Raw genomic sequence first — 19,552 nt, 5'->3', positions numbered from 1 at the left:
GCAAGAGTTTGATACAAGAGCAAACAGGTACTTACAGAGTTATGAAAAAAATATATATATTGGTAAATTGCAGAGCTGCAAAATGTTGTCCTTTCTATCTGCTAGAATTCAGTTATTAATGAGTTAGGTGTTACCTTCTGTAGCAAAGCCCCCAACGTGGCTACTCCATGTGAATGAATAAGATTCTCCTGATTGATTGGATGTCTTTGAATAAAGTGTTTCAGCATCAAAACAAAAGTAGCAACGATATTCTTTTCCAGCCGGGCCTCTGCAAAGATAAAAACTGTATATGAGACAAAAACAACATAAAATAATCATACCATGTCTACATAAAATCACAAGTAAGAACAGCAAAAAAAGAATCAATTGCACAAGATTCATTATCAATTAATGTTGTCGTTCCCAAAACTATTGCGAGAGAGAGCAATCAGGCAGGCAAGTTTTATTGCAGAAGGGAAATGAGGGACAGGCTTGACTTGAGTTCCATTGTACATTTTCCAAACCTGAATGCTCTCTTTAGGGCCAAAGACACTACCACACTACAAAACATAAATCCCAGGACCTTCAGAGTGCAATAAGTAGGTACCACGTAAAGAGCCTAAAATATAAAACGGTGACCTCCGAGACAGACCTTGTGCATATTGATAGGAGACAACTCAAAAGGAATAGTAACCATATTGAAGAAAATTTTTAACTAGGATCTAAAGGGGGAATGCAGATGGAAAGAGTAAGCAATATAGTGAATTCCTTAGTAGTAATAACCTGAAGCCTTTGTAGAAGACAGAACCACAAAATCCCCTTCTGTTGGTGTTAGTAGCTCTGGGGGAAGCATGACAGGCTCTGATTTTTCACAAGCAAATTCATTTAATAAGCTGATCTGTTCCAACAGTGGAAATAATGTATTCAGTCCACCAATGCAGTTCATCATGTCCTAAAAAAGAAAAAAAATAATTCATTTTTTTTCTCCTGAGCAAAATATATTTAAAGTCTTGGTGTTATTCACTATTGATTTGTCAACCAACATAATGATACAGTTATAAAGCTACACGCACACACAACATCGTTTTTACCCATGAACTACCGTAATCATCTTAAGAAAAATATAACGTGCACAGCAATTCCTCGCTATTTCTTCTGTAATTGGAAACCATCACAAAATATTTGTTTCCAGCAACAGAAATCTAATGTGTGTACAGAGCTTTACACAAAGGGGAAACCTATTTCCTTCACAAATCCTTCTCATTCTGAATCTATACACTGCATTTAGATGTGGATCAAGGGATTTTTTTCTCTACATTTTTTCTCTATTTTTACAGCACTACTTTGTCCTAGATGTATCTGAAGACTGCTCTACAAAATCAAAAAGCTACATAAAAAACTCCCTTATATTATAATGATAAAATGTATAAATTATTCAGGGTTTTTGATTTCCTGGCTGTGCTTTTAAAATAATTGCCCCAAGTCTTTTTTTTTAACTGCATTTGAACAGTGTTTGTTTACAACAGAAATACATGTTTCAATCCTGGGTGAAAGTTATGTAAATAGTTTGTAAAAGTAAGCCCCTGGGTGTAAGCTATGATAAAAGATGCTGGTCTATCAAGGAAAAGCATAAAACAGATACCTTAATGTCCCAGTTCACAACTTTATTTCCTGTCAATCGTCCATGCAGTAGGTTTTGTGATAAATCGAGGCAGATGAAATTTCCGCAAGCCTGGGCAAACAGGTCAAATAAACAAAATAGATTTTATTAACCATCAGAGCATAAACCAACACAAACATTAGCATATGTATTAGGGGGAGAGTTGACATCCTTGACTATGACATAGGCAAGCAAAGCTAAAACTTTCTCTATCACACTCATTTTATTGTTAAAACGGTCCTGGGTCAAAATCTATTCAGGGGAAGAACTGGAAACTCTTTTGTGAGTTCAAAAGTAATAAGGGGACTGCGCGTCTGTCTTCAGGACACTAAAATAAGTTTAAGAAAGTATAAACTGGTAAATTTAAACTCATGTCCTGCCTGTGGGCAAAAACATTTATACCTGCAACAACTATTGGTAAACTTTTAAAATGTTTAACTTTTTAGCAACTTTTTTTGCATCCTAGTAAGCTGGATTTACATCACGTAAAGTGCTGGAAAGCACTGAAACCAGTTGCACTGTGCATAAAGCAGCAAGTTTAATTTTTAAAATCCAACATGATATGAAAGATTCTTGTTAATCAGTTAATACCACAATGCTCCATGTTCTCCACAGCCCCTTTAAACTGGGCACACCACCCAGCACTTTTCAGTAACCTAGAATTTCTTCCCACCTAGAAAAACCTAGAATCTGGGTTGAATACTAAAAGTTAATGTACTATAAAAAGTTATTGTACTATAAAAATTCAGAAAGTCAAACAGAACTAGCAATAAGACTTCAGGTGACATTTCAAGCTGAAAAGCCAGGCACAGAAAGTCTTTATATGGATATATATTTTTATCATATATTTAAAAGAAAGCCAGGAACATTTTTAAAGCTAAATTCTGTTTCTGGCCTAGTCATGGTTCATTCTCTTAAAAGTCCTGAGAAATAAAAGAAGGCAGAGAGATTCACATACGTTAATGTAGGATGTTGGTCATACATTTTATTTTGTACACAAGAGAAAAGGAAATGTTGCAGCCAACCTTTGGTGTGTAATAAAGGAGAAGTTTGCTAGGCAAGTCTGCTAATTCAGAGTCTCCAGATTTCCAAGGATTTAAGCTATTAGGACCTGAAAAAAAATAGGAATACCTATAGGTAAACAGGTAAGTGCACAAAAAAGTTTTGGATTAGGGGAACTGTAGAATATCAACTAATGGCCCTTACCAGCCAAATACAATGCCTTCACTTGTGTAGCTTGCAATACATCATGAAATATGAGAACCGATCCAAGCTGACCCTCAAGTGATGTTGGAGTTCCCCATTCACTATCCTGTGTGCCTGCAGAAATTACTTTTACAGAATCCGTTTTTCCTTGAGAGCTATTCCTGGACGGTGAAGACAAAATACCACCCAGTGATGACCGACTGGTGTTACTTGGTGGAGAAACAGGTGGGTCAGGAATCTGAGAAGGGGGTGGTGTGTTGGTCTTCTGGCCAGCAGATCCAATGCAACAAAATGTAAATGGCTGACAAAAAAAAAACAAATTTAAATTGTTAAAAAGGTCAAAATACCACATAAAACCAAGATCTTCACTTTAATGCTGGCCTCAACAGCCGAATGTAAATATGGTTTTACCACATGGTAAATTCACGGGAATACTCCCCACAGTTAACATAATCTAAACAAATTTTTTTTTTCCATATAGCTGCTTGTTAAACAATTGTACCACAATATACATTTGACATAAGTCTTCTTTTTCTTTATTGATCATTACTGCATACAACTTACTGTATATTTGAATTCATTTATCATAGCACAAAATTACTGTGTAAAAAGTTTCCAGTGAAAGCAGTTCCTCTAGCTCACAACTGTGTAGTTCTAGAACAACTAAGATCCAGTTTCAAACTACCCCAGCAATGACACTGCCCTCTAGCTGCTCAAATGGGCATTATTATTTGTAAAATGATTTCTTTTCACTTACTTCACTCATAGAAGGAAACTTGAGAAGGGATAAGTTTTTCAGTAGTCCATTAACATATATGTACACATTACTTTGCCCTAAAAATCCCAAAGTCCTTTTTGCTGGTACATGGACAACAGTGACACTGTGCTGTTAAAAACAAAACACACAAAAAATAAAAAAATCAGATTTATAATAAAATACTGCACTTTGCACTACTCACACTGTTTATTAAATGAGCCTGAATGATTTATACGGTTACGGAAAATAAACTTTTCTTTTTATGCACCACTGCAAATTTTCCAATCAGACCCAACCTGCTCTGAACATCCTACATAAGAACATTAGAGGTATGTAATACTTTTGAATTAGTCTCATAATTAAAAAAAAAGCTCTCTAATATACTATATGTTAAGCATGTAAATATCTGTAAAGTAAAATAACCTGTGTGTAAGCATCAACAAGGACAGTTTACTTTAAAGTATATCTAAAAGCTTTTATTTAAGAGTTTCAAAAGGTTCAAAATCCAGTTAATATATGATGCAGAAGACTCATGAATTAAACAAAAGACTTCCTTTTCCTTCCTTAACCAATCCCTTTAAATTTGTATCTCAAAGTTTTCCTCCCTCAGACAACTGCCCATCCCCAGATGGCTTTAGCAACAAAGGCAGCGCTGTCCATCCAAAAAGCCAGTGTGAGGGCTATGTGGGGCCAGATATTGACCGACAGGCTACAGAAGTGACATTGGTGCCACAAATCCCACAGTATCTTCTCAAACTATTGTAGTTCAAGCAGGCACAGAGGGATTTATTTACCAAAGCTCTCCAAGGCTGGAGAGGAGATACTTTCATCAGTTAACCTGGGTGATAAAACAAATCTGGAATGAATATGTTAAAGTCATTTGGTATTTCAGCAAATGTTTTCAATCCTGGACCAGATCCATTCCAGATTTTTTGAATCACCCAGCTTCACTGATGAAAGTGTATCCTATCCAGTCTTGGACAGCTTTAATAAATCAGGGCCACAGAGATAGGCAACACATTCAGGTGAAGTGGAACATTGTTACTCCACCATCGCAGTATGCTTTAATATGTGAATTTAATACCTGCTCAGTACTGGCGGGCTAAACAGTTATTTGTGTGACTTAATAAAGGGACTAGGAGATGGTAATTTAGGGAATGTCTCTACATTGGCAAATCTGTTACCATTTGTAACTGGGATGCAAAACTTTAGGAAATTTTGTACTCCTGCTAAATATTTTTTTTTGCCAAACACCCCCATGAGGAATGACGACTGCAAATGATTGTTCATTTATTCAATGATTCCATACAAACCAAAACTATGCTGCGTTAACGACTTTATTAATTCGACTTGTCTTTACGATGTTTCCATGTGTTATTTATTTATCAACCACTAGGTTTACTTTACAAAACTTGTCTCCTTTTTCTACTTTTAAAGAGGAACTACGCTTTTAAACTAAAAAAAAAAGCAAGTAGACAGTTGTTTAGTGCAGAAAGAACAGGCAATGTCCTATCTGCAATAAAACAATCTTATCTGTTATTTTCTGTGTAATGTACAGCGAGCTGCATTAGCTTGGTGAACAATCCCAGCATACCTGGCTGTCAGGAATTAATTAACTCCCACGTGCATCACAAGAGTTCTGTCATTTGTCCCTGGTCAATCAAGATTGCCAAAGAATCGGAACCCAGAAAATTACCAGATGAGGATGCCAGCACCCATAATAGATCAATAAAATAGCAAACAGGCAGAAAAGTTCATTTTATTGGATTGCATTTCCCTTATTCAATAAACAACCTGCCTGCATTTTTTATTGTTGCAGTTTAGTTCTGCCCTAAGCTATTTTACACAGAAATTAAACTGATCCTTACTTTACATGTAAGCTACACTTACCCACAAAGAGTCACAGAAGCAATGATCAGGCAATTTAACAGTTGTATATTCCTTTTTGGTGCACACTGCAACGACTAGGAATCCAGAAGACGTGATAAAGGCTTCAAACCCCATACCACTGTTAGTAAAGAAGCTGCAAGCAAAGAAATCAGGTAAGGTAAAAAGTCTGGCTCTTTTTATATCACTCAAGGTCACTAGTTAAATGATGCATTTAAATAGTGCCATACATGTCATAAAAAAAAACTTAGAAACAAAGGAATTATATTCTTAGACTCATTATGTATGACCAAAATGTTTTTTAGTCAGCATAGCATAATACAATATATATTGTCACAAAAGATATTTTAAAGCAAAGCTTTCTCTTTTTCTAATATGAAAAAAAGAGTAGGGAGAGTTAAACCCAATATGTTAATGAGGAAATTGACTCCTCTTTTTGTTCTGGTACCCAATGTCACTGAGACAGAAACAAAGAAAATCCTAAAGATGGCAAAAAAAGTACATTAATAGATGTTTTAACCCTTCCTCAGTGCATCCAAAAGAAAAATCACAATTTTACTACACATACACCTTAAGAAAAAAAATACTGTAACTCACTATAAAAAAGTAAAGTTATTTAGTTCAGTTTTCCATTAAAATCTGATGGCCACTTTTCTTTATACATCCAAACATGAGAGATTAGTACCTTCAAACAAATCATTTGCCTTTTAGTTTTAGAGAGTTAGTCAGCCCAAAGTGGATATTTTAATATTGGTGACACCCTATATTGAATTCCCAGGTCTACCGTCCTGCTTTAACCATTGTAAGCGGTTCCCACTCTACTTTTTTTTTTAATTAATTTTATAATAAGAAAATACATCAGAAGGAGCTTTAGTAGGCAAGGCAAACCAAAAGCACCCCAAACTTGCTGGCAAACAGTAGAAGTTGGTTTTATTTTTGACGTACCCGAAAGGCTAGGGTCCCTTAAGCTGCACATAACTTTTGGGTGGACTGACAACCATATTAATAATTAAACTGTGATCTGGAATATACATGTATCTCCATACATGTTTATTATGTACCACTATTCTGTTATGTTGTAAATGTTACTTAAATGCACTCTGCGTCTGAGTATTTATTCACTCTTCTCTCATAAGCAAAGCCCTATTTAGCTATTCTGCCCAAGTCTGATGTATGTTTAAAGATAGATATTACAACATTACCTTCCTAAGCAATTAACACAAAGTTTTGACTGACTGAGCTACGTTACCTATATAGCTGCTTTCTTTTCATTCCACCGCTGGAAATTCCAAGGGTGGACTGGTCTTGGTCAAGGCAAAACCATGCGGTAAATGTGAAAGCAGAGCCAGGCCATTTCTGAATGGGGGGTATAGCAATTCCGGATGAGCTATGAGACAAGTTAAAGTACTGCAAGGCACTATCAAGTCCCTGTTTACGGGCTATGGTGAGCATCGCTCGAGTCACAGGAACAACATATGGGTGGCTTGTTTTGAGTTCATCTGTCCTCAGCATAGCAATAAGATGAAACAGTTCCTCCGAGCTCATTGACTGGCTGCCCAAAGACCCCAAAAGGCTGATTAAGTTTTCTGCACATTTTCGGTGCAAGGAATAGTGAACAGTGAGTGTTTCAATAATCCGAATGACCATGCTGGCGTTGACACACATAGTCCGACTCTGCTTATTTATACAGCAAATCCTTTTTAACCAGTCTGAGATGAAGTTCTGTAGATCATGGGACACAATTTCTGGTAGCCACTGTATAAGAAGGAGCAAGGGCTGGACATTACCGATGCCATAAATCCCAACAGAAGTATGTTCACCCTCCACTGCCTGAAGATGGAGAAAAGCAAATACATCAGCACAGTGGATAATCAATAAATGCATACAGTATCTACCTAACATTGGATGACTGAAGAGGACATAGAAAAAGACGATAATATACTAAATCGAGTAAGCTGAATCCTAGGCAAACAGCTAAACACACAAGTCAAATACACAAAAGGAAGCCATTTAATCCTCTTATAGATTTGTATTTCTATACACACAGTACTGAGACTTACACAGCTCTTCCACACAACATAGCCATGCCTGTCAAGAAAGGAAATCCAATCTTCCAGGGCACCTTTAATTTCCTTTTGCAGTTTTACTTACAGGCTTCCTCCCCACTCCAAGCTTGTGGAGTGAAAGAAAAGGTTGTACACGGATTCATCACTCTTTTGCTGTGCTCCAACATATTTTCTGCATGTTCATTGCACTGCAACACATCAGATTGGCTAGTGCTGATTCTCCCTCCCTGTTTTTAAGTTCTACTGCAAAAGTGTGAGCTGATACCAAGTCATATCCAGGTACTTACACTTCTTGCATTATTAAAGTGGACCCTTCCAGGAAAATCCAGATATTAAGGCAGTGTGGTGTGGCATGAGGGAACATAAATGTGCTTTATTTTCTGATGATATTTTGATGTATATTTCCTCCCCTCATATCACCCTGCCTAACCTTTTTAGAACCTTGGACAAATTTGCAGCACTATCAGGCCTTCATGTCAATCGATCTAAATCCCAGGATTTGAACATTATTATCCCTGAACGTCAAATCTCACTAGTTAAAGAGAATTTTGATTTATGCTGGGAGGCTCAATCTCTCCAATATTTGGGGATACAATTAACCCCCACCTACCACTCCCTGTTTTTATACTCCTTTAATCTACGCGGACCTGACAATTGGGATACTGCTCCCCTATCCTGGCTGGGCTGTATAGCAGCAGTCAAGATGAACATTTTACCTCGGGTATTATATTTGTTCCGTACTCTCCCAATTCGTGTGTCCTCCTCAATTCTAGCTTCTCTTCAGGTCAAGGTTATGAATTTTATTTGTGGAGGCAAACGAAGTAGGACTGAGAGGCAGACTACGTTGGCACCTCAATCCCAAGGGGGTCTGGGGGTTCCTTTTTTCATTCTTTATTACATGGCGGCCCAAATTTCACATTCCACACTTTGGGGGATTAAACTTCAATTGGTAGATACGGAGGGAACAGCTGTGACGAGGGGGTATATGGCATCGTTGATGTGGATCCCAAAGAAACTCGGACAAGTGTAGGGGGTGTCCGGCATTGAACCATTCCCTGTTATGGGACAAGCCTAAGTCTAATTTGGCTCTGTGTTCAATACATACTTCTCTTGCTCCCTCTTTGGAAAAACACGTAATTTACCCCGGGAAGAGATCTATCTAGATTTACCTGGTGGTCCAACAAAGAATTTGAGCAAATTCATAATATACCAGACATGTGATATGCTTGGTTTTAAATATCTTGCCAGTAAAAAGGAGCTTACGAATAATGAATACTTTCATTATAGGCAAATTAGGTCCTTTGTTCTAAAATTCGGCTGGCCCCACGCCCCTTGCGTCTTACTCCTCTTAAATGCTCCTGCAGAACACTAGCTGACACAAAGGGCTAAATCTCGATAATATATAGTATACTGAGGTCATCTCCATGCAAATTAAAATATATTTATTCCTGGGAGAAAGATTTGAGAATGTCCCTCACCAGGGGGGACTGGAGTGAAATGGCCTACTCACTTTCAAAAATATCACTCAACTCTGCCCTGGTAGAGGCGAACTACAAAGTCTTGCTAAGGTGGTACATAGTACCAGAGAGGCTTTCTAAATGTCACCCCCCATCCTCCCCCGTTTCAGGGGTTGCGACACTAGAAGTACAATGTTACATATGTGGTGGGCATGCTCAGTGGCCCAAACCTTTTGGAGAAGTTTGCTATAACATCCAAGGTTCTAGAGAGGTGAAGAGTCTCTCAGAAGCGGTTTTATTTAGCAAGTGTGATATGGAGGCCCTTAAGTCCTCCCTGAAACTTTTGAAGTTGATGTAGCTGGCAGCTCGGATCATCTTGGCTAAATCTTGGAAGTCTCCCACGATACCAATAGGTCCTTTCTATGCCAAAATGGATTGGTTTATGGTTATAACAAGATGACCCACATCCTTAAAAATACATTGGTATTTTGGAAAAATAAGTTTGATAAGATCTGGGACCCCTGGAAAAGATATCACTCATCCACTTCAGATATTTAAAATGGACACTTTGTAGAAAAGTATTTATGTCCATTTTTGTTACTGCAGTCATATTTAAAAAAAAAAAAAATAGAAAAAAAAATATTTTACTACTTAGTTCCAGACAATTGCTGCTTTCTGTCCCTGATGTCACCTTGCCTTACAAAGGGACCTTGGGATAGCTCAAGATATATATTCTCCCCAAATTCTTACCATATTAAGTAGTTCTTGAAGTAACATTCGAGATGGCTGCCCAAGAGATTTCAGCACTTCAAGCAAATGAGTGTAACCAATTCTTTCCTTGAATACTTCCTAAAACAACAGGTAACCATTACAACAACATTTTGTACTAAAACACATACACAGGTTGGATAGGTAATGTGCCTCACAGCATAAGCCTAACCCAATCCAACCCACCTTTAACGCATCAATATAACTAAACTAATAAAAAGAAAGGAGGAGCTCAGCTATGAGGAGAGATTAGCTGAACTGAATCTATTTTCCCTTGAGAAGAGACGTATAAGGGGGATATGATCACCCTGTGCAAATATTTAAATGGTCCATATAGATAACTTCCTTCCCAACTATTCTCTTTAAGGCCATTACAAAGGACAAGGGGCACTCTTTGCGTCTGGAGGAAAAGAAGTTTAAGCTCCGGATTAGGAAGGGATTCTTCACTGTAAGGTCTGTGAAAATGTGGCATTGGCTCCCTCAGGAAGTAGTTTCAGCAACTTACTACTAAGAAAAAGCTGGATGATTTCTAAAAGCACAGAATATAACTGGGTATTAAAGCTGTAAAGTAAAGATAACAAGCTGTTGATCAAGGGAATATCCTATTGCCTCATGGAATCAGGAATTAATTTTTCTTCCCTTGTTGGAGCAAATTGAATCAAGGTTTCCTCTGGATCAACTATGTCTATAGGGTTTTGATCTGGGATACATTTATTTCTCTGGTAGTTGAACTTGATGGACTTATGTCTTTTTTCAACTTGACTATGTAACTATCCTCTTATGAGCAATCCTTTGAGATGTCTGACTTCCACCTATCCTACATTCCCTAAAGAAGCACTCTTGTGAAACACGTTAGAATATTAGGAATCCTCCATGAATAGAACTCAGTACATCACCTAGTTAGTTTATTTTTTGTTATATTGACATATCCCTAAGCTAAAAACCCACATTCAGGCAGAACAAAAAAAAAACATTGTTTAAACATCTTTTTCCTGCACCCCATGATATTTATTTACATATGTACATAATATGACTAAACCCTCCCCTCTTTTTTCTTTTCATTTGAACCTTAATAGGTTCTTCATGTAGGTAATATGCATGTCCAGGCCAGTTATTTTTTATTTTATTTTATTTTTTTTTTTTGCAAAAGGGTTGTGATGGTAAACTCCTAATCGAGTTTCAATTGCCAGTAAAAACCTGATGTGTTAAAATTCCTCACTGCTCTATGCAAAGTAAAATATATAATTACATAAACATTTGACAGTGATTATCCCCCAAAGTAGCCTTTCCTAATTATTGTCTTGTCATAAAAAACGGTCTTCATTTACTCTGTCCTTGAAGAAAATGATTACACTACTAAATGCTGCCTAAACCCTATTATTAATAATATTATTAAATGTATGTGATTACGTAGTGCAGCAAGTTCCTTACATTAGAGCAGTTAAACTGTTTATGATAGATTTTACATATATGCCAATTATTTCACTTATGGGATAATAGTAAATGAAGTCATTTAATTCAATCTTTTTTTACCTATCGAGAAGTTTTCTGATTTGGCAATTCACCCACACTACCCACTGCAAACTAAATACCATGAAATAGAAATCATTGTCTATTTTTAAATGAAGAAATAATTTATTAGCTGAATCATTAAATATTCCAAGGACCCATTGAGAGAGAACAGCTGGGAATTACAGCTCTTCTACCACATTGCCTGGTGTGATCTCCATACCATAAAAGAAAAATCACTGTCAGTTTAAAGTTTATTTCCATTCTTTTTCAAGTGCTCCTCACTGCTCATTTTAAGTGCTGAGTACTGTTCTATAAATACAAACTTGCCTTACAGCAATATATTAAAGCTGTAAAAACAAGATACACTGATAAATTTGGCAAAACGAAAACAGAACTTGAAGTGAAACATACATAACTTCATTCCTTACCTTTGCAGCAGGAGATTTGTGTTTCACGGCTGTAAGAGCTCGGATTGTTGAAACACATAAACAGTCTAACTGTTCCTGAAACACCTAAAACAGTAGAAAAACACAAATTACTGGACACAAGATCATTATATAGTGAGACGTCTAGACCTTCGACTGAGATCAAAAAGAAGAAATAAGTGTGATTCAATTGAAAGCTTTGGTATTTCGCAATTTTCTTATATCACTAACAAACACAATCCCACCACCAGTACTTCTTAAAAAGCCTGTAAAGCAATAAAAGAAAAGCAAGACAGAACACACACTCAGATATCCACGTAAACAAACACGTTAAAGAGCTTATCACGCCTGCTTTAAGACCCTAAATTTAGTTATTTTTTTGTGGAACCTAAGTGCACAAAATGCATGTATTTTAGGGGCTACACCAATAGTTATGACCACACAAAATCAATACAAGGATGCCATTTTGTGTCCATAATTATTTTTAGAAATAAGGTTTTTACTACTAATTTAATAAATAATATTTTAAACCTATTCATTTGTTTCTGGTATGGATTGGGCTTTCTTTGGGTAGTATAGTGGACAGCTTAAAATCTACAGGCTTACAAACTATAGTACGGTATGTAATATAGGTACAATTGACATTTGTTTCTGTAGAGTAACAAAACACGCACACTCAGATGTCCACACATTCATAGAAAGCCCAGAATACCAATCCACCGAAATGCTAAAGATTAAAACTAAACTTTATATATGGAAAAAAAATACACTGCATCACTATGTCTACAATAAAATAGCATTGCCAGCACATTGCTCCAATTCAAGTTATTGGTAAGGCAATAAGAAAGGATTATGCTGAAAGAATTTGTGTCAAAATCAGCTTTCACATCCTCCTTACAAGCTTGCATTTACAGCATTTTACAGGCGATTAAACAACTGCCAGATAAATCCCAGTGACTTTGTAAATAAGTGTAGGAGCCCACTGCATACTTGCATGTAAAAATAGTATAACTAACTTTTATAAAGCTTTCTCTGCTATTAGAAGTTTAGAGGACTGGCAGATGTAGTATCCCATGATTATCAGGCCCGACAATCTGTTTCAACCTCAGAAAATTACCAGGCCACTATGCCATAGTTGTTTTTGAGCGCTTTTTTAATGAAAAGGGAACAGAATTCAATTCTCACTGAACCCATCTTAGATTATGTAAAAACACAAAGCTGAACTCAGAGGGGTCTACTTATAGAGCAGTGAACCTGACATTCACTGGTGAAAATTCTTTTAGCTCCATGTTTTTCAATGGCAGTAACCAATTCCTTCCCCTCGAATGTTTCAATGAATGTTAGATTTACTGCTTTATATATTAAATCCAAAGTAGGCTACCTTGCTTTAACAATGAAAATAGCTCCAATTTTCATTTCAGCTTTAAATATATAAAATATACAAAGAACACTTGTTGTAAAAGTCTTCACTAATACTGCACATTAGGACTTATTACAATCCAAAGATTGATCAAAATGATAATGATCCCTGCAGTACCTATATATTACTTGGACGGGGGTAATTCTAACTAGCATTCTGTCACCTCCAGCCTGGTAATGGCACAACAAATGCGGAGGATATTCTCTCTGCTCCCCTCATACAAAGTGCCTGACATTCCCATTCTCCCACTTAATCTGCCCTGAAAATGTTTCATAGGAAGCACATGGTGGAACCTAGCTGTTTCTCAGTTAAGACAATAAAAAATATATTTCAGATAGGTAAATTAGAGTATATTAGACTATATTCATTCGGTTTTAATACATAAATGTAATTTTGTTTTTTTATTTCTGCTTTAGTAATACTTATTACTTAATAATACATAATAATACTTAATACGTAGCAATATGGGTTAAAGTTTTACCCTTTTAGTGGTATGAAATTAGTTGTGTAAATAGTGGTGGACATATTTACCTTTAAATATGCAAAGTGTACTTCTGCTTTGTAGTGCTAACAATAACTGGGCTTTCCTTAAACGTTTATACCAGAAATGCAATACAATTCTATACTTGTGGCTTCTTCTCACTTTGGCAATGCAATGCATTTTACTAAACCTGCACGTAATGACATTTGAGCTGAAAATCACTGCGGTCAGCAGCCCATTCTTTGGGCAATTGCAGTTCATCACACAGAAACATTCAGCATTTTGTGAGTGCACAACATGGCAACACACATTTGCATAGCAGTGCATTTCTTCAGTGTGTGAGAGAGGCCATTACCCTTAGAAGTTGGCATACCAATGTAAGTGTTGTGAATTAACACAATGCACTAGTGTGAAAAAGCCCTTACTGAGAAAAGTTTTTCTTAAAATGTAGCTATACTGCACTACAAAGTGATACAGTGCTTATACTGTCTTACCCATCTCTTCAAATGTTTTTCCAAAATTTCAGACTACTTACTAGTGTGTATATTTCCCAAATGTGCTAATAACAGCAGGAATAACAAATAAACTAAGTATACTGTATTGAAGTAAGGTGCTGGCAATGCCATTCTGAGGAGTCCAGTCTAGTTTTGCAGTGTTTGCCAGCTATGTGTACCTGATTTTCATTCATTTCTGTCAGTAATTTGTTGGAAAGGTCTTTTTCACTCTTGTCTGCCCCTCTAGTGTTAGCGTTTAACAAGAGCTGCAGGATGGAGACAAGAACATTGCAGAAAGGTGGATTATCAGTTAGCAGCAGCCAGTGGGAGGGAGAGACAGGTTCACATGCACATTAACACCTATAGCACAGTGCACATAATGCATATAAAGAAAACAGCCTCATTAAAGGTTAGAATATGGCACATAAGCATAACAGGGAAAATACACATCCAACAGTAAACATTAGTCTAGGACAGGTAATGTTGTCACTGATCGTATCTTATTGGTTCCAGGGATTCCCAGTTGTCATCATTCAGGGTGCTTACAAAGTCAAGTAAAAGGCAGCTGTCACAATTTTAAAATCTTATGTCTCAAATATAGCAGTGGTAAAATCAGATGGGGTATGTTTAACACATGCATTTTTTATGACATAGAATGCAACTGAAAAAGCAGCAGCTGAGAAGACAGAATGGGGGCTTTATCAGCAGCTGGTCTCCCATCAGGAACCGCCATCAATGGCCACAATACAGTGTGTGGTCTGTACAGCAAAATGTCATGCAACACTGGCTTTTAACAGTGAACAGAATTCTTAATACATTAATGTATGAATGGAAAGTGTGAATGGCTGCATTCCAGAGATTTATATACTTCTGTTAATTAACTCTACAAGAAACAAATACGGTTTAAGATCTTAACTCCTATTGGAGATCAGAAGTGAAGACAGACTGACTAATGGGAAAAACTGACATAGATACTCATAGCCTAGTCAAGTGATGCATCTCCCCCATATCAATCCCTTATCCAGAATTACTACCATGAAGCCAACAACCAGCCCGAACAAGTGTCACAAACTTTCCCACGCTCGGACAGGCTAATGTAAATCAGCGGAGAGCCGCTAACAGCCCACAACCAATAGGAGTACTCCCAGCTCTTTAATAAAACAGCATGCAGAGCTGCATTACTCTATTGAGTAAAACATGGGCACTTCTGATCAATGCTCAACTGATATATGTTGATTGGGAATACAAATGCCAGATTGAGTTGGATTCAATGGCCCTGATTTATCAAAGCTCTCCAAGGCTGGAGAGAATACACTTTCAGAAGTGAACTGGGTGATCCAGAAAACATGGAATGGATTTTTAAAAATCATTTTCTATTTCCTAGCAAATGTTTTGAATCCTAGACCAGATCCATTCCAGGTTTGCTGGATCACCCAGTTCACTTCTGAAAGTGTATTCTCTCCAGCCTTGGAGAGCTTTCATAAATCAGGGTCAATGTGTTTATCCAATCTAACGTCTAATTGTGTGTGTGTATATATATATATATATATATATATATATATATATTTATTTACATATAATTTAAGAATATGAGACTTTTAACCCCTTTACTTAACTTATTCCTAGATAACCCCTTTCACAGTTTCTGAAAAAATATTTTTCTTGAACTGGTAAATAATTTTATTTATTTATTAAATCTGCATAGAAATACTTGATCTTTGTGAAAGTATGAAATCATACACATGTAGCCCCCCTGCAAGACAACAAAATACATTACGGACATTATGTCTTGCCTATGAGTCCTAACAATTCAATAAAGCCTTGAAGCTAAAATACGTTTACATCAACTGCCTTACCTGGACAAATATTTGTGATTCTGTCTTCATCAGTCTTGTTATCCAGTTACCTTGTCAGAAAGCCCAACCAGGTCCTGGACCTCTCTGCAAACTATGATGCAATCAAGCAATATATACTGGTCTAGGACCCAGCCAAGCTTGTGATTGGACAGTGAATGTACAGCAGTTCATTGGTATTGTTTTTGTTGTGCTCTTCCTTTATGAAAGCATTATTCCAAAAAAAGTCCTGACTTTGTTGAATTGCAAAAAAAATATTATAGGGGCTAGTAGCATGAAACGTATATTTTTGGAATAAACAGTATTTTACAACATTTGCTTAAAGTTTAGTTTTAAAATGTATCTAAACTGAAGGAAAAAAAAGGTCCTTAGGTGTTGGGGCTACATTTCCTATGTTTTTACTTGGTGATCACACACATAACATACCTTTTGTCCCCCATATGTTACATGTAATATATTTCAGTTTTTTTTTTTTGTTGAGATCTGCTGTAATGCACACATTCATTGTCCAATACTCTAATACTGTACGGTAGATATTTAACAGCCAATTAAATAATCCCCAACTACATGACAATCAGTAACTGATTTTTTTAAAATTAAAATTACCTTTATTTATACTTTGTGTATATTAGGACTGTTTATAATATTAGCCAAACAAAAGCATAATAATATGTACTGTATAAATTTAATGGAAAGCCTAAAACAATTGTTTTTTTTTACCAAGTAGGGCAAAGCAACTAGTGCACTGTAATGCCAGCCATGTGGCAACTTATAATTACTTTCCTTTCACTCTCCTGCTGATATATTTTCTCCGGGGAGTAAGGAGAAGCATTGTGTAGCTCCAGTACAACAGACCCTCAGGAAGTCAAATCAAATGTCTGGCCAGCACCAGAACTATCACATTTGAAGAAAGGGAGCGGGTGATTTGTTCCGCGAAAGCTAGAAGTACAAGTTATCAGTCTTTCCCCCACTGTCTAAATGGAAGGTGAAATATTCGGCTGCAGGAGCCAGACTTTAAAGTCACTGTTACCTTGCTCTACATGTTAAACAATCAAAGCAAATCAATTATGTGTCATTACAAAAAATTATAAGAAAGAGGCCAGAGTCTCAATGTAAGTAATGAGATTTTGCAAGTCACAAAAAGGAAAATAATAAACACAGCCTTCTCTTGCTGCTATCAATGAAGGATTAGTCTTCTTGTCATCATGCACAATACGTTCCAGACAATAGTTCAAATGGTTAAGTAATGTGGAACAGCCAAAGATCTTTCTTTAAACTCCACTTTACTTAAGTTGCTAGCTATATATGCATAGGAGAAGGAGAAACAGGCTTGTAAGTTGCAGAACCTTATAATGAAAGGGGTCATTATCCACTATTAAAGGCAAATAGTTACTATTTACTTCTTTCTAGAAAAAAAAATAACTAGAACAATGTTTAATTATCATATGCATTTTTAATTTAAAAACAATCTTACTAAAGTTATGAGCAGTGGGTCACAAACCGTTTACCCACTTGCACCGGTTTACATTGAGAAAATATAAATTCTTGCGCTGTCTGAGGACACTTACCCTGCAATTCTGCAACAGCCTAATGAGGTGCTCAAAGCAGTTGCTGTTCAAGAAAATGGTCTGCAGTACTGGCCTGTCTGTGCAGTTTAGCATATCGGTCAAACATTCTGCAAATAGGAAAAAATAATTTTAATAAGCATAAATGATGTCCTTTAAAACAAAAATGTCACTCTCCCCAACCCCCGTATGTAATCTCCACGCTAGAACCTCACCATCTAAGTGCCTATTTCCCTCTTCCTAAAAACAGCGACATCTTCCAATGCTAAAATCTCAATGCCAAAATTCTTTGGCATTGCCCACACAGTTAACCACCAAAAACCTAAATACTTTCAGCATTTCTATTATAGGAATATGGTCTCCAGTCAGGGTTACAGTGTGGGTGAAACGACTAGGTAGGATGTATTTTTTTTTTTATGGCGATGATTTAACGTCCAAAAAAATCCTACCCCAGGCTCCCGATTTCCTGACAAGTATACTCGAAAAACTTAGTTCCTATAATAATTATAAAAAAAAAAATTCTTGTAGGTAATAATAGATGTAAAAATCAGTTTTATTGTAAATGGAACATGATCCTAGCTGGACTACCTATTTAGTAAAAAAGTAGTACTTTATAAATTAACAAATAAGTACCAGTTTCCTACTAACATGTTTTTAATCCAGGTTCAGATATACTGTAAACAGCGGTCCCCAACCTGTGGTCTGAAAATTCTGAAGGACCCTGCTTGGGAGGTGCACTGGCCAGAACCGCAGACCATTTCTCCCGTATTCATCGCAGGCTTAGGGAGGTGGGCGGGTGGTGTCCACCCTCTCGCAATGGGAGAGACGGCAGGTTCTGGTATTATGACGTCAGTCTGGGGGGAAAGTTTCTTCCCCCTTGAGTGACACACGTCTCCCCACGCATGCACGGTCCGAAGTCTGTAAATTTAGTGACATTCAAAAGGTTGGGGACCACTGCAGTAGAAGTTAGAGAACAACTTTTCCCCCATTCTATTATCTAGAATATATTGTATCACAATACTTGTGCAGGACATTTATATACATGCAATCCATATTTGTCCTAGTAACAATGGTCTTATTAAGAATTACAGTAAACCATTGTCCACTGAATATGAAAATGGTGACTACCGTTCAAGTAGTGAAGAGGTAAACTCACTTAGCATCTTTATCTGTAGTGTAATGAATCTGCTCTCCCATTGTCTGGATCTTCTCAGTCCCGGTAAGGCTGAATGGTCAGAATTAAGCAATTTGAAGTAGTTCTCTAATATGGTTCCGATTTCCACTTGCCGTTGGTCAGAGCTGCTCACCAGTAGGATGTGCACAACTTCTGTCAGACACTTAAGTGTTAACTCTGCTTTACGACTCACTTCATCTGGGTCTCGTTCATCCCATGTGTCACAATCTGCTAATACACGCATCAAAACTTCCATTGTGGCAGGAGAAATGACCTGAAGAGCGTTTCTCTAGAGGAAGCAAAATGATCAGATATATTCCAATAAATTAGACTTTGTATGTTATCCCTATGCAAACAATATGCAATTTATTTTACATTACAAGTAGAGATCTCAATATACAGCTCCGATCAGAATAATGTGTTAAAAAAAGAATAAAGCTCAAAGTCCTTATAATGGGCTTTTATTTTTATACATGCAAATACATTGGGAACACTGCACTTTCTATTCCAAATCAAAACAAGATCCATCACTAAGTGATAGGTGTTTTGTGCTTGATATTCTTACTGTGTTCATGTGTTTTCTAGTGAAAATAACCTAATAAAAGCGTACAAAAATGCAGGAAAAAGACAACATCTAACTCTTGACAAGTGACTGACAGGGAAACAAAAGACACTATTGTTAACACAGGGCTTTTCAATTGGATAAGGCTCTTTTGTTTCTCATTGATATAAATTGGGATGTGGCAAGATTACACCCATAGGTATTCCCATTTGTTCTAAGTGACTGACGGGGCATTATTCCTATATGTAAGGCTAATATAAGCAAATTTTGGTAAAAAAGTTTTTAC

General features: G+C 36.7%; 1 protein-coding gene across 1 annotated transcript in view; it reads right to left on the bottom strand.

The window, feature by feature from the left end:
- NBEAL1 (neurobeachin like 1) overlaps positions 1–19,552 on the bottom strand; it is a 93,682-nt gene that overhangs the window by 34,962 nt on the left and 39,168 nt on the right. The window contains 13 exon segments of the mRNA XM_072419140.1: positions 135–268; positions 763–931; positions 1,622–1,711; positions 2,665–2,750; positions 2,846–3,146; positions 3,603–3,731; positions 5,493–5,625; positions 6,739–7,319; positions 9,763–9,861; positions 11,721–11,804; positions 14,292–14,378; positions 17,534–17,640; positions 18,687–18,993. Of these exon segments, the coding sequence (XP_072275241.1) occupies positions 135–268; positions 763–931; positions 1,622–1,711; positions 2,665–2,750; positions 2,846–3,146; positions 3,603–3,731; positions 5,493–5,625; positions 6,739–7,319; positions 9,763–9,861; positions 11,721–11,804; positions 14,292–14,378; positions 17,534–17,640; positions 18,687–18,993 (2,307 nt within the window).

The sequence above is a fragment of the Pyxicephalus adspersus genome, chromosome 7, assembly GCF_032062135.1.
Source record: "Pyxicephalus adspersus chromosome 7, UCB_Pads_2.0, whole genome shotgun sequence".
NCBI lineage: Eukaryota > Metazoa > Chordata > Amphibia > Anura > Pyxicephalidae > Pyxicephalus > Pyxicephalus adspersus.
This window is presented reverse-complemented; position numbering and strand designations above follow the sequence as displayed.